At 41.4% G+C, this 22,338-nt stretch overlaps 1 protein-coding gene across 2 annotated transcripts in view; it reads right to left on the reverse strand.

Moving 5' to 3' along the window:
- Positions 1 to 22,338, reverse strand: part of LOC101910707 (BEN domain-containing protein 5) — a 965,145-nt gene that overhangs the window by 225,480 nt on the left and 717,327 nt on the right. For both annotated transcript variants that reach the window (XM_055814853.1, XM_055814852.1), the window contains exon 7: positions 1,699 to 1,788. In XM_055814853.1, coding sequence (XP_055670828.1) covers positions 1,699 to 1,788 — 90 coding nt within the window. The remainder of the gene's footprint in view (positions 1 to 1,698; positions 1,789 to 22,338) is intronic.

The raw sequence follows: 22,338 nt of genomic DNA on the forward strand, positions 1-22,338 counted from the left end.
GCACCCAATTTCACATTTGGCAATGCTAGAAACAACACAGCAACGGCCTTGAAATGTTTGCCATTTCTGTTTTTCTTGACACTAATTATACACACAAGGCAGCTTCATCTGCACTGGGCAGAATGGCTCAATGCACATCAGAGTTCAGTGCCTTCAGATCCATGCATTTCCAAGTACGCATTATAACTGCAGTCACAGCAAGTTTCTGATTTGCTTCTCCAAGTCCGATTCCCCCCTTTTCTTTTTCTTATTTCCCCCCCCATTGTAACTTTCCCTACAAAACACAAAGTTTCTCTGAGACAATCAGAGCATGACTTCCACCCAGTTGTTTCATCAGGCTAAGCATGCCACCCGCTTTTTCACATTCCTCTTTTTTCCTTTTGAATAAAATCTCCATTATCAAAATAAAATAATGTAATTTACAGAGTATCACCTCAGCAGCATGCCTCAGCCCTCATTTCACAGGGCTATGCTGGCAGCCACAAACAGAATCAAAGCATCCAATTAAAAACCCATATTCATTAACAAACATCACATGTATTATAGTGCCCTGCATTGACTCAGCCACCACAGGAGTCGGGAAACTTGCTGAATTTTCCTGCTCTCAGTCTGAAGCACTGTTTTATTAAGGGAAGGGTTTTACCTTTGCTACTCCATGGGCCAACAAGAAAAGGCTCAGTGTCCTGTTAGGTTTTCTTGCTAGGACAGTAGAAGTGACGGCTGTTGACCTTTTGCCTTAGAGGGATGCCAGACACAGGACCTTGCCAGGATGAGGAGCACAGAGAGAAGACCACGAAATTGTGCCAGACCTTTCCCACTGAGGTCTTTAGGTACCAACAGGGCCAGTTGCAAACCAATCTGTGGCATTACAAGCAGCCAATGTAATAAACTGCATATGCTTGATTGATGCCACCCATTGGCAAGGCAGGGCCAGATCCAAGCTGATGTAGTAAATTAGCATGTTGCCTCAGCTTCAGGGAAGTTACTTTGATTTACACCATCAACAATTTACCACTGCAAACAGTCACATACCATAAGTACAATATTTCAGACCTATACAATGAAGTTATATGAATACATGCCAGGATTATTTATTTATTTGTACCCACAAGCCTGAAATTTACAGCTCTCTATAAATAAGAGCTGGGCAATTTGCTTTCTATTTTTAGCAGGAATGCTTTGTGCAGGGAACAGCTGTCAGCCACTGGGAACTGTGCTCCTCAGAGCAGCAGCTTCAGACAAATACAGGCCTCAGAATTATATTGGAGGATGAGGGTCACTGCTTTGTGGTGGAAAAAAAGCTGAAGATAGTAGACAGCAAGAAAAAAACCACCACCATAAGCACTTAACAGGGAACTGTTCCTAGAGCTTTTCCAGACTGTTTTCCTAAGAAGCCTTACATGATCACATTGCATATGTATGATTGTGACTGTCAATTCTTCCCAAATAGCTTCAGAACCCACCGAACAATTATGACCAAGCTCAGCAAACATGCACAAGACTCAGAGATAATATATTCCTGCTGCCTCTAAGAAGGCAGCTAAGTGGAGGTGAGAGATTCTGCTAATATCCTTATTATGGAAAAAAACTATCATGTGAACTCAGCCTTCCAACAGATCCAAAGCTATGCAAACCAAATACACGCATCGATAGGTAAACAGATCTCACCCTACCTGCCATCTTCATGCAGACACTCACCTTGGCACACAAAGGAAGATGGTGTTTCCCCAGGGTGGACCCGTGCAGTGATGAACACCACTTTCTGTTCAGCCCCTGGACGCAGGTTTGCTGCAGCAGAATGGGGTGGCAGGGGGCAGAGGAAAAAAAAAAAAGAGATAAAGATCCTTAAACTGGATCCCACATATAGGAACAAAGGGTCATTAATTTCTAATGGATATCTTTTTATTAAAATTGGTCATACATTATAAATAAGCACATCCTATAACTAAAGGAGGCAGCATCACTGGGTTTCTGTACCAGGCCATATAGCAGACTGCACAAGGGCTGCAAAACTAATGACATGCAGACAAACCTGCAACAAAAAAGTTAGCTCTCTTTTTTAAAAAACTAAGATTTACTACATTGAGTTTAACTGCACTGTAATTGCTGTCTCACTTGTGATAAATGTCCCCCTGGGGTGACAAGAACAACAGTGGGGGTCCATTCACAACGTAAAGTCAATTGCACCCTGCATTACACTTGATACAAGCCTTAACAGTGCCAAACAACAGTAAAGTGCTAACAGATTACATTCATTAGGCTTTGCTCTGGGGGATTTTGGGGGGTTGGGTTGTGGGGTTTTTTGTTTGTTTGTTTTCCTGATCTCTTAAGTATTTGGGACTTCATCTGCCCTGACTGAGATGTTCAAAACCAATGAAATATGGAAGAGACCAGGATTAAGTCTAGCAACCTTCTCCAGAGAAGGTGTGAAAATTTACCGGCTCCCCTTCAAATTACAGATAGGTGGAAGGGAGACTTAGATCCCAACTACGCTGAAATGAACATGGGTTAATTCCCCCAGTATTGAAACCACACTACTTTGGCCACTTGCTTCAGCTGTAAACTACATGGGTCAAGCAGGATAGTTTCTCTGTTTGTGCTGCGACTATGTTTAATAAACAGGAGATAAAAATTACGCTCTTTCAAAATGGGTTCTGGGAATTTTAAAGACCAGAAGAAGTCAGGACCTCAGTTAGATGACTTATCTAGATCTGAACACACACAGCAGGGGTAATACTAAACACAGCAGGATCCAATTGCTAGAAACAGTTTAAATCTTTGTTTTGAAATAAAAAGTTTACCCACTGAAAGGAAACTGGAAACTAAATCCAAGCTTTTTTTTTTTTTTTTTTAAATTACATAGATATATGTTACATTACATATATACCCAAACATAGACACTTAATTTCAGAGATGTTTGGGAATCCTCCAGACCATACCTGAGTTATTTTTTTAATTTCCTGAATTCTTAGAAATGCTCGGTTTCCCCAGTGGTAAATCACACCTAACAGCACCACAGAAATAATCAATACATTTTTGGTTGTTCTCAGGAGACAATCTCAGCAGGTTTCTTTTTTATTTCCTTAGCCTCTCTAAATGTTCTACAGCTGCTCACCCTGTAACTCAGCCATTCATTTGTTCTTTCATACTCCAGCTTCACTACTCTGGTGTTTCTGAGCCCCAGAGGCAAAGAAATATAAGAAAATGTCTCTAACAAACATAGCAGCTGGTGGGGTCAATTCTGCCTACAGAAGAAAAGTGGGAGACAGCAAAAAACCCACAACACTGTCAGCTAGAAGTCAATGACCACCCCGTATCATTTGCATTACCATTAAGTAGTGTGGGAGGAAGGAGATAAATTGACAAACCGACTTTAAAGAGCAAAAGGAGAAGGCTAGGATCACCTCTGCAAGAGGAAAGGAGCGCTCTCTTGGAAAAACAGCATTACATTAAAGGGACAGTGGCTCAGGACAGAAGGGATGCTCAGCAACATGACTGCCACTGGAGCTGGAACAGCTACTTGGTTAGGATATCTTCTGGACAGAGAATGAGTTATGGGGGTTTTGTGGCTTTGGTTTTGTTTGGGTTTAACTACAACATTTTTGTTATTTATGCTTTACCCTTTATACCAGTTATTTTAATTCATTAGGCAGTTCATTTTCCTCTGGAACTGAAGAGAACTCTCCCAACTTAGAGCTCAGTTAAAAGCTGCCTGGAAGTCGATGGGAGATGAGGCACTGGATGCTAACCCGGACCTCCCTTGCCCACTTCCCTGGGGGGACGGAAAAGCTCCAAATGACCACCCTGCACTCAGTGCCAAGCAACTGCACCCGGCCTTGGTTTACAATCCCCAGTGCATTCCCAATGCATCACTCACCAGCCCACTACACTTGCTGCAGCATGTGAATGCGCAGCCTTGCAGTGTACAGACCCTCCCACAGCACCCAGCCTCCTAGGCATGCGATGCTCAAAACGAGCACAGGCACAGCTGGCTGTCCGGGTTCATGTAGCAGACATTTTCTCCGTGTTCATCAAGCCCAACAATATACATATTTTTCTCTAAGCAATATCCTGCATCTTTAACACTGAAATAATAAAACACATGGCATGTGTGACTGTGTACATTTGTGATTCTTTCTGGTATTTAGGTCAGACGAAATAATGTGACTCATCAACACTTTTTTCTAAGAGTCATTTTCATTTTCAGTGTTTGGATTTCAGAATGTGAGAGTCTGCACAAGCAAAGAAACATTTCTCATATGTTTCTGTTAACACTTCGGAAAAGCATATATCTGTAATGGAGCTTGGAAAACCTAGAACATTCAGCAGCATCTTCTAAATGCAGGTGAATCTGGTAAAAGTTGCTTTGGTGAGTAATGTCCCTGCCTAAGTGTAAAGCTTTGTGAACATACGGGAAGAAACTAAACTGGCAGACAAGCTCTCAGGCCTGCAGGTCCCCTTCAACCACAATTCACTTTTGGGTCTCACTCTGAAAATGCTGGTAAAAGGGGGACACATGAGGCAACACGGATGTCCATTAACCAACCTACAGAACAAGGAGCACCAAGGGCCTCCTATATGTACGAAAGACTCATTTCATACTTAATACCGTAACACCTAAGAGTTTGACATGTGGACTTGGAACCAGGCTGGTGCAGGGCACACATTATTTACAGGCTGGGCTCCCAGCCTGAGCCCTAACCCAGCACCAGCACATTATAACCCATCTATCCAGACAACCCATGCGTGGGGGCTTGGAAATCATATACTCAGTCTCACACACTTGTCTTGGTCTCCGTAACATCCTGTGATAAAAGGAATGGCATGTATGTATGTGCACACACACCCCTCCACAGTTGCCTAAGCCCAAACAGCAACAGTGCTCACTTCTCTCTCTGTGGTTTTATAGATAAACTAAAAACAAAAGAGTGAAAGGATAAAAAGAGAAAGCGATTATCAGATTACAGCAATCGGGATTTAAAAAAAAAAAAAAAAGCTGAGATGCTTTGTGTTCTTTTTTCTTCACTAGCTTTAGGTGTGCGGGTGCGCAGGTGCCGGCAGCGGGGCGCAGGGCTGAGCTCTCTGAGGAGAAGCTGGGCTGCCCCAGGCCGGTCACAACCGGTTCCAGCCGCCTCCGCAGCAGCCGGGGCCCCACCCAGCCCCTCAGCCGAGGCGGTGGCGCCTCCTTGGAAGTGCCACCTCCTTGGAAGTGCCACATGGGCAGTAAGGAGTGAGGGGGGAAATGTGAGAAACAGCCCTGTGAGCACCAGGGGCAGAGGAGGCGGGGAGGGAGCGCTCCAGCTGAGGGGCAGGCACTACCCTGCCGGCCCTTGGGGGGACCAGGCTGGGGCAAATATCCACGCTGCAGCCTATGGAGGATGCTCTGTCAGACCAAGTTCTCCTGAAGGAGCACAGAAAGGGCCCAGGTTGGAGCAGGGGAAAGTGTGAGGAGGAAGGAGCAGAGAGGGGCTGTTTCGGACTGACCACCATCCTGTTATCCATCCCCAGCACTGTGGCAGGCAGCGGGGGGGCACGGGTAGAGGAGTAGGAGTGAAGTCAGGCCTGGGAAAAACAGGGATGGTGAAAATTTTTCTCTGATTCTGACTATACAATTCTATTTTACCTGGCAACAAATAATCTTCCCCCCAAGCCAAATCTGCTTTGCCCATGATAGTAATGGGTCAAGATAAAGATAGGAATATCAGTTACCAAGGAACCTTTTCATCTTATATTGTCCCCCCGTCCCCTAAAGGAATGAGCAGCTGCGTAGGCTTCTAGCTGCTGGCCAAGCTCAACCCACCAAACCAATAATAGATACAACAAATACAAAACACATTTCATACTTTAAATGTTACGTTGAAAACACATCCTATTTTCTACTTCAGGATTTAAAAGATAATAAAAATTAAAAAGAAGTATATAGCTTTGCTCAGCAGATGCCAAAAGCACTTAAGCAAAATGACAGAAAGGCATGCTTCATTTAGCCATAACTTTGCGACCTGTGGAAATGCAAAGAAGTAGTCTGTTGTGGTACCCCTTCTACACTTCCAACCACCATAGCAGTGAATATTAGAAACAAATTTTTTGACAACAATGTTTTCCAAAGGGAGAAATTTATAGATTTCTGGAATTATTTCTTTTTCATATTATCTTCCAGAAAATGTCTTGAAGATTGAACTAAATGTTTTCTTTCCCTCTGAAAGCTACCACCACCATCAGCGTTGGCAATATTTGACTTGACTTAGATTCTGCCCAAGACCTAACCTACCTGCCACCTCATGTTGTGCTTTCATAGCCTGCTTACCCACCACCATCGTGATGCTCTGCTGTAGAGAATTCCCTTGGGCAAAGCCATGAAGATCTAAGGTGCTAGTCAGAATAAGCAGCACTAACTTCAATATCTGTTCTGGCTCTAAAGCTACCAGAATGGTGATAAACACAAAGTGAATGTCATACTGGAAAAAACATGGTTAGCTGCAAACTAACAACAAAAATCTCTCACTCTGAATATCACTCGTGCTGTATGGCCCTCAACTCATGTTCCTTCTCTTCTAATGCTATAGCATGTACAAGCTAACCACTTAAAGCAATCCCACTGGCAACACTCCCCCAGCTCTCACTCAGGAAACAGCGATTTCCACTCTTCGTTACATATTACAGTAGCGCAACTAAAATAAGAGTCCAACAGAAAACATTTTCTACTAAAAAGAAAAAAAAAAAAAGACAATCAGATCAAAAACTAAACCTTCATGGAAAGACAACCAATTCACTCAGTCATTTTCATACAATTTTCATCTTAATGCTACTATAAAAACATGAACACTACAGTATATGTATGTAGTACCTTAATAATAAGTATCTAGAAATTTCATGCAGAAACATTAAATTTATGGAATCCCATTTGCACTACCACAATGAAGTGCTGTAACAGAACTGAGGCAGAACTTTGCTCACCATGCAGGTTCTTTCCTGCTGCCATGTCAGACCAGAGAGACTGCAGATTTGTCGTTTCTTTAAGTCTTGCAGCCATGGTATGGTAACAATACAAGTTCACAAATTAGTACTAAGGCTGATGGAACACAAAGGATGAGCAAGTTTGACCCTAGAAGTCTACTTCAGAAAGACTTTAACTGGTACCCATCAGGAGAACTTGGAAGTGAATTCCACTCCTTTGCAGATAACTTCAAAGTTGCAGCAAGGACTAGGAAAAGCTTGCCTTTCTCCCCTCCCACATTTCACCCATCTGCAGAAGATCAGAAGGCTCTAGTCAGAGGAAATGGAAATCCATTCACCCTAAAAAATGTATGCCCAAAAATCATTTTATTTAAATAGCCACGTATATTTTAATGAAATACGTGTATGCATTACAAATAAATTCTATATTGTCTACTTTCTCAGGTACTTCGGAGTATGAGGTGAGCTGTTGCCAGCATTTTATATTCAAAACCCTGCAAGTTACAGACTCCACAGAGGAAATCAAAAGAATTGTATTGCATTACACTTCACTGTGTTGTCTCAGCTCATCTGTGTCCAACAGAACTGTAACATCTCTGTTGAAAGCAAGCACTGATGTCATTGCTGTCCTGGCTGCCTAGTCTCTACCACATTAACCTGCTTTAGCAAATCAAATTCAAGCAGCATTTACTGTACTCTGCACTGTAGTCTCTTTTCCCAAGAGACCAGATTAGTACCTAAATCCATTTATTTTTGTTACTTCTGGTCAGAAATGTCATTTCAGGTAAGACTGAACATCTCAGTAACACAGAGTGCAAAAGAACACCATTTTTGGTCACTACCAAATCCCACTGGACTTGGTGAGGTCAAATAAACACAAGCTTTTCTTTCTTGCCTTCTTACAGTTGACTTGAGCAGTACAAAGCAGCTAAGTGGCACAGAAGGTAAAAATGATGCCTGTTGTACTACAGAGATGAGCAAAGGCTGGACTACAGTTTTTGGAAGTCAAACATCTATTCCTACATCCTTCTACCTGGAAAGGGAGGCAGCAGTATCTTGGCTCCCATGCTGAGTCCATGGAAGGTCAGGTCTGTGCAGGGGGGGCACTGCTACAAGGTGTCCCCATTGCTCATTGACTCACCTCACCTACCACCATGTTTAGACAGCCCCGTCTGGAGGGTAGAGGGGGTTTGTTTTGCAAAGCCTCACTTGTGCATAGACGTTCTACCCAGCAATGGGCCTGTACATAATGCTCAAAACTGGATCCAAACCTCTCATGTTCCACATTTTCTTTCAGGTTCTGGCCCTGACTCTGTCAGGTGCTTAAATATGTGATTTGTTTGATGGACTTCTATTGTGTTTAAAAATGTGCTTAAACCTGGGTGTTGGCATAAGAACTTTGCTGAATTGGGGCCATTTAGCAGGAAGCCTGCCTCTGAGATCATTGTCACAACATTTTAAAGTTGGAGATTGTGCAACTATTATCCTTTATTGCCCATTTTATGCCAAAGTCTCTCTTTCTTTTTACATTCCTCTTAAAAGCAAAGCTATTTTGGAACATTTAATATTATTTAATCTCTTTACTCTGGCAGCATAGAAATTACAAGGACCGTTACAATGGTCCTGTGTGTGCGTATGTTTTATTGATGTATATGCTGACCTAATATCAAATTGATTTTGCTCAGCTTTTCTGCTGACCATGGAAAAATGCAAATTGGATATTATATTTGCACACTAATTTTATTGGGCCCCTGTGTCTTCATAAAAAGATAAAGTTTGGGCTAATAAAAATAAAACATTTCTGGTGCTAATATAGGCAAATGTTTATGTAGGCAGGTAACAAATTGGTTTGTCATTTAGGGGAACATAAAGAGCACTAAAATCATCTTTAGGCAAAATAGATTGGTGGCTTTTGCTTAGCTTTTAGCTTTCATTTGCAAAATCAATTTAATGTAGCACAGTGTCTCAAAGACAGGGTGACACAGGATTAAGACATTCATTGTATTCCCCCTCCACAACTCCCCCTTATTCAGAGGCCCTGGGATTTGGGTTTGCTCTTGTTCAAAGCACATTAAATATACTCCAGCAGAAAAGAGAAAAAAGGAACATTTAGACTTAAACTATATGCAAGCATCCTATAGGGACAAACACAGGGGCAAGGTAGGAAAGTGGGACTGTTCTGAAGGTAGATGCTTAAAGAGTTATCAACACTTGTCAGTGCCACCAGGAATCTGAAAGTATAATACTTGTATGATCTCCTTGCCTGGCTATTTCTTTGTTCCTCCTTCCTTTTCCCTCTTTACGTCCTCTGTAACAATGTATTTCGCATCTCTAACGGCCAGCAGTCTCTGCTGGAATGCAGCTAAGTGAACTTCGATGACAGTTTAAGTATATGGGCATATATCAACATCCTAACTTCTATTTATTGAAATGAGTTGACCTATTTAAATCCCAGAGCAGGCACTATTTCTATCCAGCTCTTGTTTTTCATCCCCTCCTCCTTCCCCTTCCCTTCCTCAATTGCAGGGTATTTTGGAGGGGTTCCATGCAGTGGGAGGTTACATAAACAGTTTCAATGTTAATACTTGACTGCATTTTCAACTTAATAGCCCAGCAAAGGGATCTGACTGTTAAAGAAAAGGCCAGAAATATCTCCTGGTAAAATTATGCTGAAGCATAGATCAAATGACACTGCAGAGCTATTTGCAAAATCAGAAATGGCAAACTACTATACAGCAAGATCCCCCTTAACTCCCAGCCTCACTTGTTTTTAATCTTCATTACTTCTCAGAAGCAACCATTTTTTCATTTGGGCTTTCTGATACTGGCAGCTTGCTACACCTCTGGGGCAGGAAAATTAACTGCATGCAAAACCAGTCAAGGTACAGTCATATCTTTCCTCTGTCCTCATTTCCACTAAAAAGAAAAAGTCTCAAAAAGCCTTGTTTTTAATTTGTTTTTAAATTATACATACACATTTGAACATTGGAACATACAGTCCTATGAATAAGAACAGAAATCTGGAATACAAACAGCATATTATTCGTCCTCAAACAGCCAAGGTGGTGACAACTCACAATTAAGGATGCAGACAGTAGCATTTAATGTCACCTACCTGCATCACCGTCATATCATAACAGTTTAGCAGGCAGGTCCCCAGCCTGCTTTCTTTTTCCCTCTCCTGCTTTGCTATTTATAAAGTCAGGTTGGAGTGTAGATCAACCCCTTGCCCTCCAGAGACCGGAGGCAGGCAGTAAATTATGGGAAGGCTAAGTGGTACATCAAATGTGTCTCCTCAAAGCTATATATCATCTTGTTAAATTTGATGTCTAATCCCAGAACCCCAGAAATCATTCCCCAAATCCCAGAAAATGCATGTGTCCTTCAGATGATATAGAACAAGAAAGTAAAGTTTACTTGCAGGGGAAAAGAAAAAAAACCATCAAAAAACACGCCAAGCCAAAAACATTCTAGCCATTATTTGCTTAAAGTCTTAATTTTGAGTGTCTTTCAATGTTATTTCCTTAAATTTAATAGTCAGAACTCACCTATCTGCGTATGAATACATGAACTGTGATCTACAGTACTTAAGTTTTTTCTTGAAATGGTCAACGCTAACGAATAAACCAAAGCATATCCTCTATCTCTCTCTCTAAAAATTTTATACTAGACAGAAATGCGGTAGCTTATGTATGTAGCAGCACTTCTGCAGTTACCATCAGTGACAGTAATAAAGATCTTCAGCCATTCCACAGGGTTCTCTTAACTGAGCTCCACAACCCCACATCAGTGAAGATAAGGTAGAAACACACAGGAGCTGCCCGCAGCCACAAAGGAAGCAGGTCTCAGCTTTAGAGAAGGAATCAATACTAACTGGTACCTATCTTGCTCTCTCTTTTCACAGCTGTCGCTCCCTCTAGAAATGCTCACCCCATCCCAGTGGCCTTCATGTTGTACAAAGGGATAGAAGTGAAATATTCAGATGCAAGACATTACTGCCTGCAATACTAGAGTTACATGGGTGTCTTTTCAGTTTGCCTTTAAAACTTAGGGATTCAAAAGATATTGCTAGGGCCTGCTACAAAGCAATTCTCTATCAGCTCTCTCCAGTGGAGAGGGCTACGGCTATGTTTGTTTGCTACAAGTATGCATGGGCTGAAAGATAAGAGAATAATTTATGTCAGAATTTCAGCCAAGATAGCAAAGAGGGAATTACCAACCACTCACAGAGTGGTCCAGCAGTTACAGGAGCAGCCAGGACACCTTTTGTTCTGTTCCTTCCAGTTTTGCTGCAGATTTGCCTGTGATTAACGTCAGTACTAAGATTTTCCTATCTAAAAATTGAGCAAAACCATGTGCACTTCAGAACAGAACTGAGAGTCCCAGTAGAGCCATACTCAAGTCTCTTCTAGTTTCTCTGAGATGCAGAGCCTCATCCTTGCACTCATCATGGATTCTTCCAGGGAAGGCAGAGCTGAAAAGGACATCTATAGCTGCCATGAGATGCAACTCCAGAATTGGCTGGATCAAACATGTCTAACCTCTCAAAGCCAATGGATAAAATAATAGGGAAGGAGCAAGCTGCAAGACAACATGCAGAAATCAGGAAAGATGCTTCTGGGAAGCTGTAACTGGAAAACCTCTACTAACTGGGGCTATACCTCATATTCTTCACAAGGAACAGGCAAGAAGTACAACAGAAGCATAATTGAAAAAAAGGTGGAGATGCATGAAATGGTGGACAAAGCTGGAGATACCTACCCAGGTATCTTGTTCTAAGTAGGCCCTCATTCTGGGAGAAAAAAAGTGAAAAGCAAACAAGGTTTTTTAAGCCAGATGGGCTAAAGGCTCTAACTCGGGGGGAGCAGAGAAACAACACAACCAACACTGTCACTGGATTAATCTCCTGTGTTACACCATTTAGACACCATCTTGAACAGCATGAACCCTTCTCTCTTATTCTTCCCAAAACACTAATTACAAAGAAGCAGGGACACCCCATACTCAATTACAGGACACAGGAGATTATTATTTTTCTTTGGATTCTTTTCCTGCATAGGCCCCTTCCTGGGAGGAAGGGGATGGACTCACAGGGTTAAGCAGAATAAAGCCTTCAGTGTACAAGACCTGGCTTGAAAGCAGTGATCCCAGACAGGACGTGCAAGGTGTTCTGCAAGAGGATTTGGCCTTTAATGAACTATGACAGTGTGTTCTTTGGTAGCTGAGCTAGTGGTCAATAATAAGCAACCTGCTGAAATGAGATTCATGAAGAGCAGTGCTCCTCAAAACGTGACAGTGACCTCTCCAGGAAGCACCAACACTCTTTGGAGAGATGCTTGAGCCCACAAGACAAGAAAAAGGTACCAGGGTATAGCCTCTCTCTTTACATTCACATTTTGCCCTAAACCAGAATTCAGACCTGAACATGTAGGACCAAAAAATTAAGATGCTCAGTAGAGGGTCTTACACACCAAACTCAAACTTTGAAATACCTCAGCAAGATGGGAGATGCAGACTACCCTCAGGGCTGAAACACTCACACAAGTTCCTCAGCCAGTAAGATGCAAATACTTCTTTACTGTTTGGTTTCAAGTCAAGATGAGAAACACCATCTTTTTAATGTAAGGGGGATGGCAAAGATGGGGTGGAAAGTGTCCCCTTTTCACAAAAAAGTGGAGTGACCTCTCCTGGACACACTACCAGGCCCCTGCTTTTGTTCATTGATTCTTTATTGGGTTTATTCACAGGGACAGGGAGTCTGTAGCTTGGGAGGAGTCTCAACAGCCCTAAGTCAGCTTTGCTTAGGTGTATGTATTCCACTCACTTTTGACTTTGATTCCTAGCATCAAGTGGCACAGACACAACCTCAGACAGAAGCATATTAAGAATATTTGACCTATACCACGTATCTCACAGTCTGGCTGACGAAAGTCCCGTCACACTCTTGTCCTTTCCTTCAAAAGAAAATTGTGATATGCCTGCCCAGAGGCAGGGCACTTTCTGTCCTTGTTAAGGCCCAATAATTAAGTAAGCTGCTATTCTTATCCAGGTGCTGCTTATGACTGTAGCAAAAACAATTATCACAAAGATGTTTAAATTCCATCTGGATGCATAAAACCTTCTCCCACTCTAACCAAACTGCCATTTCTGTCCCCTGCCTTATATCAAACCAAGAACCTTTCCTCTCACAGAGATGATTCTTCTCGAAGATCTGTCATCACCACATTAACTTCACGTACACACAAGTGTCTACCAATCCTAATTGTCCTTTTTGTGCAGTCAATCAATATAGCATAGTATGTGAAAACATATTTTGTTGTCTGCATACATAGACACTGGAAGGCTGTGTGAGCTTTGTGAAATGTATCTAGTCAGCAAACTGTTAAAACCAATTTATACACACACACACGCTCTCTCGAGGAAATAAGCCTATGGAGATTTTTAATTAAAGTCAAAGGAGCCTTTAAAAGTGGAGGGGGAGAAATCCAGCACAGCAAGAAATAAATTAATAAAAACATGCTCCAAGTTGAAGCTCAAGGGGATCACTCTCAGTCATCATTTATTTAAAGAATGGGACACGTCAAAGATAGGAATGTCAAGTGGGAGATGCTGTGAAGCAGCAGAGGACAGAAAAGGGGCTGACAAACTGCATGCCACAGCTTCTGTAGCAGATAATTTTTTGTCACGTAGGTTATATTTGTGGCTGGCCACCTGCTGCTTCATATTCACTGCCTCTCAAAGCTAGTCACCAAAACATCTGTATTCCCTTTCACATTTGGTCTGGGAAGGACCCTTTAGCTCATCTAGACCACCCTTATCTGGCCAGCACCCAATTTCTGCAGAAAACTATTCCATTGTCTCACCCTGAGGATATTTTCCTTTGTATGCAAGTCAGCAATTTCTTTTGCTGAATTTCAATCTATTTATTTCCTTTTCCCTTGGTGTTTATATTTTTTAAAACGCCTTAATTTTGTATGCATTGTTTTAGCTTTTGCACAGGCTATAGACTATTCCAGAAGAACTAAGTGACCCCTTCAGATGAACCCTTAGACACAGGCATACTACAGATCTGCTCAATTCTCATGTCCTTAGATCTTTTTATAGAGAAAGTTTTAATGCTCAGATGAGAGCTGGCATCCTGCTTTTCACCTGTCATTCTTGCAGCCACTGTATCATATTTTCTAGCCTTTTCCATAGCACAGGGAAGAGATTTCTTCACTTGAGGCCAGTTGCAAAGCAGCAGTGCCACATTGCTTAGCTTTAACAACTCCCGGTATCAGCTGCTAGAGCAAGCTCTCATCACCTCCACTTGTCCTGTAACAGCTCACTGGGGTGTAAGACGCTTGTGTGGATCAGTGTCCTCAGCAGCCTCCTGGGTCTCCAGTCCTGTATTCAAGGGAATATAATGCTTCTAGTCTGTGCTCTGTCACAAGCCTCCCAGCATCAGATGCAAATGAAAGTAATCACCCATAATAAATCATGTGATTATGCTGGAAACCCATGCGTATCTGATCCTTCAACTACAAGAATTGTGGAGATCCAATATTAACTGCATGTCTTGACACTCATTATCTCATTTACAGAGTCTTGTGCTGTCTATTCTTTACCAGCCAGATCCCTTGGTAGAGACAAAAACTTCATGGATTGATAAGATCCCACAACATGCAAAAAACATGGAAATGTAACTCATTTCCAACACAAAAAAACCATTGAAATTATTTGAAACATTAATACACATATATTTATTAGTGAATGCAAATTGAATTATGTTTTGCTCTTTCCCATTAAAAAAGCTAAAACCACTCCCTTTACAGGAAGAGGGTTAGAAAGGTTAAGAAAATGAAGAAAGTCAAAGTCATTACATTCCAATCAAACTTGATAAATATGTAAATTACAGCAACTAAACAGTTGGCTTTGACAAATCACTTCCACGTAATGGATTTTTCATAGTAATGAGGCTGCAGCGCAATTGTTTTTTTAAAGCCTTACGTTTCTCATTAATACAAAGTGTGAGTCAGTGTGCACAATGGGGATATTTACCAAAAAAATTAAGGGGGTGGGTGGGGGGGGAAATTCAGACAGCAGTTGACATCACAGAGGGATGCCACAGCCTGAGATGGTTTCATTGCTTCCATCAGCATTGACACATTGTTGACTAGTCTTTAATTAAGTGGCTTGAACTCGAGGAGCTACTCAATGCCAAAAGAAGCATAAAGCCTAGGACTTTGCCACTTCCAATTTATTTGTAATGTGTTTATCCATCCAACACTATCAAAGGTGCCAGCTGCATATGCTGCACAGGCTCTACAAGACATATGAAAATGGAAGAGGCGCAAGAAAATCACTTCAATGACCTTTAAGTACCTTCCCTGCCCGCTGGTATCTTCCTGCCTCATTCAGTTCTCTGACATTTCAGACCATGTCAATCATCATGGCATCTGTGCACCTCACTATCTTTCTAATCTAGGTTGGACACTAGTCAATGGAAATAAAGATTCGTGCAGGAAGGTGACCCTCATTCATGGAGTACTGCTCTCAGTTTCCTCATCATTGTCCTGAGAACAGCCTGGTATTCACTAAGGCATCTCACAGCTTCTTACTCCAGACTTCTGCCTCACCTGATGCAACCTATTCAGGAACATCCACAGGACAGCATTAAAGGTGGTTTAAGCCAGAGTGCTTTTCAAAACAAAAGGGCAATGACTGTAGTGAAAGTGTCTCCAGAAACATGGAGGCCTGCCTCCTTGCCATGCATTCAGCTTTAGCAGGCCTCACCACACAGGGTTGTGCGGGTGTTGCCCCATTTAGTGCAGACTGCTAGCAATCAACCAGCCAGTTGCTGCTATCATTGAGACTGTATTCGGATGACCACATTCAACAGCCTACAACTGAAATGGACTCTACTCTTAAGGAACAGGGGTTTCTCTGCAGACATCTTACTACAGCTGCCAAAGCAGATTTGAATACAAAAACAAATAAAGGGAGGCGGAGAAAAAGATTAGTCCATTTCTCTGTGCTCCCCCCCTGCATCCTTTGTACCATCCCATACAAAACCAAATTACCCTGGTGCCAGCAGGGCCCAGTTTACATATTCTGCACAGTACAGAACTTCCTGAACAAATACAGGGGCAATTTCAACATGCATGCCTACACCTGATACAATTTTGGCTGCTCATCCCTTCCTATTTGCATGAGGGCTGCATCCATGTCCCCTGACTATGAGGAACTGTGCCGCCTGGCATTTGGATTCCTGAGCCAAGGCTACAGAACTGAGTTTATATTTACTCCCCCATACTCTCAGTGCACCCAAGGGTCAGCCAGCATAGGGTGGTGATAGATCAAAGACTATGCTGCTGATTTTAAGTTATTTAAAGTAAAAACAACCCTTCTCACCCCAATCTGTTGAAAGTACGTAAGGGTGAAGAAGGGAAAACACAGCCAGGGGGAATGTCAGCAGGCAATAAGGACAGAGGAGGTGGAGGAGAGGACTGTTTAAACATCTTCTAATAAGCCTATAAACCCTGGCTATATCTCTGCATGCATGCATTTCTTTTGCTGATATAGGATGCATACTCCATGTAATGCTATTCTTGTGAGCCAGAAAATCTGCATGTAATACAGCAGGAGAATGCTAATGACCTTCAGCTGAGCTGGAATCCAGCACCACTTCCCTTTATCAAAGGTAGACTTCAGAGCAAACAGTCAATCTTGGGGATCCTCATGGAGTTGAAAATCAGTGAACACAATGTGACCACATGCATCCCTGTTTGTGCTAAGTGTCCCCCAATTGCACAGGAGTTGATAATCCCTCCCAAATATCCCTCAGGCTATCGCAGAGGTATTTTTCAAGCAGCACTTTGTCAGCAAGAGAAAAGCAATGTCAAGACCATTCAGGTGATGAATACTTGAAACAAAGATGGGTTAAACAGCTCACCCAACATAAGCTACTAAATCACTAGCATAACTGCCAGCAAAACATCTGTACTCCATTCCCCACACCCCACTGTCCCCTCCAGGCTGTGGGGACAATCCCTGCTTGGTCTGACCCACATCTCTGATGGAAGCCATGTTACCCAACCATACTGTTCCCCAGACAAAAACATTTGAAAGATCTGGAGCTATTTCAGATGAAAGAAAAATTAATAGAGAGAACCCCAGACAATTTGAAAAACAAGAGCAGCTGACGGACTTAACCTTGCTGGCTTTACCAGTAAATGACACAAAAGCTTGATTTGAATGAAAAGCTAGGTCAGCGCTTGCAAAGGACTGTCTTCTCAGTTTATGAGCTGATTTAGAAGAAACAGAGAACAGATTACCCCTAATTTGCTTTATCTTTACATTCCTGATCTATTGATTATAATAATTATAGAAGCTTTTTTCCCATTAGCCACAATTATTACCATACAGACAGCATGCAAAAGTCAGAGTGGATTTAAACAGTTTTGTTTCCAGAGTGCTAGTGTAATGCCGTTCTGCACATTTCCAAGGCAGAGAAGGAAAAATAAAGCTTCCATGCCATTAAGTTCAAGCAGATTTTCTCATCGTCGCAGAATTTAAACTTTCAAACCTGCCATGTCCACACTGATGATATTTAGGACTGAACCCTGGAGAGACTTTTCAGAAGTTGTCAAGGCTGAGCCCAGACCACTGTCCTATTTTGAGAAAGCTTCTAAAATGATGGAAAACTTTTTGAAGGTCATTGTCCTTTATCAAGTACATGATGTAGCATTGTCTGAATATGAGGATAGAAATAAAAAATCCTGCATTCCTTTTCTTGCTCTTCCACTGAACTGCTGAGTAACCTTTCAAAAGATACCCAAGAATAAATCCACAAACAGATTTAGCAACTAAAGTAGCCTAAATCCCATTTAAGTCCATAGTTTAGATCTTCAAAACCTGCATTCAGCTGTCACCTGGTTCAGGACATGTCAGTATCCATAGGCAACCAGAGTTCTCCCTTTGGCCAAGTCCCCCAGAAATACACATACCTCTGCCTCTCCCACTCATTTCAGCAGGCATTTGCAAATTGTACCTAATGGAAAAGCACCACAAAAACACAGAGCTAAAAAAGCAGTAGTGACAAACCCTGGTTTTTTCAATACTTACAGGCTCAGCAGACGTACCCAGTGTGTGGGAAGACCCCAGGCAAAACCCCTTTTCAGCCTGAAGGCATCTGAAACTACATTTGCACTTCCAGGAGTATTCTAAACAGGATTTTTATTCATTTTTTTAAGTGTAAGCACATAACATTAAATAGCACACAAACCAGAATCCTGTTTTCCCTCCTTCCACGCTGACACCCCGAATACTAGGTTATAGGATCATGACTGCTCTTACTCAACAGCTAACCCAGTGAATATTGACTTAGATGACAAAGATAGGTAGCTTCATCATGAAGAAATAAGAGCCTCTTCCCACCCCCAAAGCCTGAGGATGTGCTCTCTGAAGGCTTAGATTTAGAATGCAGAGTTTGGAAAAACTGAAATTACAGGGGTTATGTCAAAATGTTGTTTCTCTTTCCCAGTCATCCTCTGACTTGCCTGTCTAACTCCAGGAGAGACTCCAGACAGAGTGCCTTATCAGTGCTGACAAAATAAGCGAATTTAAGATACAGACAGAATTCAAGGTCTGTTCTTCAGCATGCTGTACTTGACTGCCTTGAGTTGGCTGTTTTTCTAAATCTTATTCTGTGCTTTTTCTGGGAGCACAGATGACTATTGAAAGGTTGGTGATTCTTGTAAGCAGCAGATCAGATGCCTTCAAAATTGGCACAGGAACTGTACATACTACTTTTTTTGACCCCAATTTTCATAACTCTTGATTTATTATCTTCCTTTTTAAAAACACTGGTAACAACTGCCTGGTTTTATACCTTGCTTTGAGATCCTTGAATGGAAGACACTTTACATCTGTATGCACTTATTACTAAAAAACAACTTATGCCTGTTTCTTCTCTTCATTGGTAAACAATCTGGAAAGCCCTGTCCCAAAATCTGAACCTTGATCATGCAGTATTTTATCTACAAAAATGCAGACCTCAGGTTGTTAGGTTTTTTAGCTTGAATGGATAGGAGACATCAGAAGAGGGAGCGGGAAAAAAAAATACCCAACAAACAACCAACAAACCTTTCTCGAGAATTTAATTTTTAATATATTCCTTTCCTACGCCTTTAGCTGTGGGTCACACGTGTAAGCAGCCTTTCATGGCAATGCATGTCCAGAAGATACCAATATAAATCAATAGTGGATATATTTTCCTTTTATTTTTAATATGCTGTTTAGTCCTTTTTTGGATAGAAAAAGAGAAGCCGAGCTGCATACAAATGGGTCACAGTACCTCATGTTTACTGTTAAACATGAATTAAATCTGAGTAGCTTGGCATATCTCTATAATAAAATAGGAACCATTAATAAGATTTCATTAAATGGAGAGCTAATGTGTAACAACCTTATATCAGATATGTGAAAACAGAATTTCATAACAAGGCTGGGAGAAGTATTATCAAGGACCTAAGTAGAAAATCTATCTTTCTCGATACTGGAGGAATTTATATTTGAAGAGTGTTCTTTCCTATTGAGATCTTCATTGACTTGTACAAAAATACCGCTTTTAATCTCAAATCCCCACTGGCATTTTCATATAAGCACTGAAAATGCTATTGGGCTTTAGAGATTTAATTTAATGAAGGAAAAGTATTTCTATTAAAGTGTGTAATTTTTTTTATTTTATTTTTTTTAAACACAACATCTTCTGAGGAACTAGGGAAACGGGATTATTTTAAGCTCTGAAAAACTGACTAACCTGTGCCCTTATAGAACTCCTGCTTCACAAAGAAAGCTTAACAGCTGTGGCAGAACCTGTAGGTGTATTTGAAAAGGGACCCTACTGTCCCAAGTCGCATGCACACTGAGAATGCCAAGCCTGGAGAAGGCAGCAGAAAGAGAGGAAAAGAAACATCTCCATGCATCAGGTTGTTTATGCTAAACTGCTGCATCATTAAGCTCCCTTCTGAAATGTCAAAGATGGCAAAAACTCACCAAATAGCTACTAAATCTTCTGCATTAATGGACTGATGCTCTCATCTATTCATGTCAAAAAGTATTAGGTCTGGCTGGGTAGGTAACAAATTCACTGTTGGGGTAAATGAAAGCCACTCTATCAATTTGGGCAGAATTGTACCCGTTGGCTTCTGTGATGAGATAGACTCTGAATTGTGTGAGATAGAATTCCCTTCACATTAATTCCCATAGTACTGCTTTTGTGAGGAGAAAAAAAAAAATAATCTGTTTTATCTGTGGATCACCCATGTCTTTTTTGTATGAATATTCATTACAAATATAAATTCCTTTTCATATTGAAAAATCAAGTGCACTTGACACCAGGAGGCCTCTCAACAGGACACTGCCAGGGTTGACAAGCTCAACAGTAGACATAAGTTACAGCAGTTGCTCTTATTTGTGTGCAGAGCTTACAAAAAGTTAAGTTTCCTTGATTTTAAAAAAGAAAACAACACAATCAAAACCAAAAAAACCCACCAACACTATTTTTTACTTAAGAACGGAAGAGATCACTTGAGTTATAGCAATGCAAACCCTACACCAAGTTACCTACTGCAACAACAGCTGGGCTAAGGAATTATATGGGAATATACTGTGGCAGCAGAAGAGGGGTGTCCAGAAATAAATACTTGACTTCCCACGAGATCCACTATTTATCTCATATTTGGACAGCCAACTCTACAGAGGGGTTCTTTATGTAAGGAGGTGTAGATAACAGGGCACCCAGATGCCATCACAAACAAGGAAAAGGGTCAACTGTTTCTGAAGTGAGATAACCTTGATGAAAGCAGAGCTAGAGTCCAAAGGACTGATGAAAAACTAGTTCCTCATACTCAGCTGATGAAGCTAGTGTAGGTTTCAACAGGCCTTCAGCTGCAAAGCTTCGTCGCAGCCCAAACGACAGCCTGCTTTGACCTTTCCATCCCCTTTTTCCCACGTTCAGCTGCCTGCCTTGCCTATTTACATTCACAGGCCTTTCAGGTAAAAGTAGTATTTCTCTCTAAGCATGAAATTGTACACAAAAAGATAATTCTGCCATTCACTTCAATAGAATGACGATTCCCCTGTGTGTTTATAGACTAGCCAGTACAGCTGAGTATCTTACTACTTGAAGTTTCTGTGACTAACGGTCAGGTAAGCCTAAACTGCAATTGGGAATTGACATAGCTCGCTGTGCCAGATAGATGATTGGTGTCAAAGAAACCAGTGGTTCATTTCAGAAGGTTAAAAAGCTTAGCAGAAATAAGTTAAATATGACAAATCTGGGGAATATGGGCAATCACCTGAAGTATTTGGAACAGCAAATATTCCATCTGTGGCTCCTGTGCATAAAAAATACTTTACTTAAACCTAATTAAAATAGCGATGAAAAAAGATCATCTGTGAATCTTTATTAGAACAAACATACTGTTTGCTGGATATTCTGATAGCTACATATCCAAGCTCGACACACAACTTTTACTCTAACTGCCTCTATTTTTTTTGTGGTGGGTACAGGCAAGCACGATAGAGCATGCTCTGATTTCATTTATTGCTCTTGAAATGGTCTCATGCAAGTAGGCAGCACAAGTACAAAGACAGACATAGTTTTAATGTTTGGATCAAGCATCCAGAAGTTCCTATTTTTAGTCAACTGCCACGAAAAAGTATGCAAATAGTCACAAGAGAACTTCATGAAAGCAATCAATATTATCAGGACACTTTTACAGTGGTGGTTCTGGCTCCTCACTAAAGAAATACAACATGCACTGGGTTACGCTCTCCATAGAAATGCAATCCTTCCTCAAATGCTGTCACAAAACTGGCAGAACATTTCCATTCTACCACAATCAAAGCATAAACAGGAAAATAAAAACCTGATTTGATGACATATGATCTAGATAAGAAAAGGGTCAATCTAGCCTCCTGCTTTGTCTCCAGCAATAGCCACTATTGAATAACCATGGAATAAGCAAAGCACACAGAAAGAGAGCCTTCCCTATCCATTCCCTCCCAGATTCTGAGAACTAGGCTTTTTTTATCATTTAAAACATCCATAGATTTTTCTATAAGAAGCCAGTCTTACTGTCTACCCAAACCAGTTTACACAACTTTTGATTCAGAACCATTCTGAAAAACATTAACGCCCCAGTCATGAACAGCCTCAAACTTTAGATACAGGGGAAAACTTTACAAGCGATCTCTGTCACTACAGAGAACCAAGCAAAAATTCCGGTACTGCAGAAAAAAGAAAACACTGGGTCAGGTTCAAACCATGAGGGACCATCCTTCAGCCAGCATAAATTGTTACTGCTCCATTGAAGCCAATGGAACTGTGACTACTTG

The sequence above is a fragment of the Falco peregrinus genome, chromosome 10 (genome assembly GCF_023634155.1).
Source record: "Falco peregrinus isolate bFalPer1 chromosome 10, bFalPer1.pri, whole genome shotgun sequence".
NCBI classification, from domain to species: Eukaryota; Metazoa; Chordata; class Aves; order Falconiformes; family Falconidae; genus Falco; species Falco peregrinus.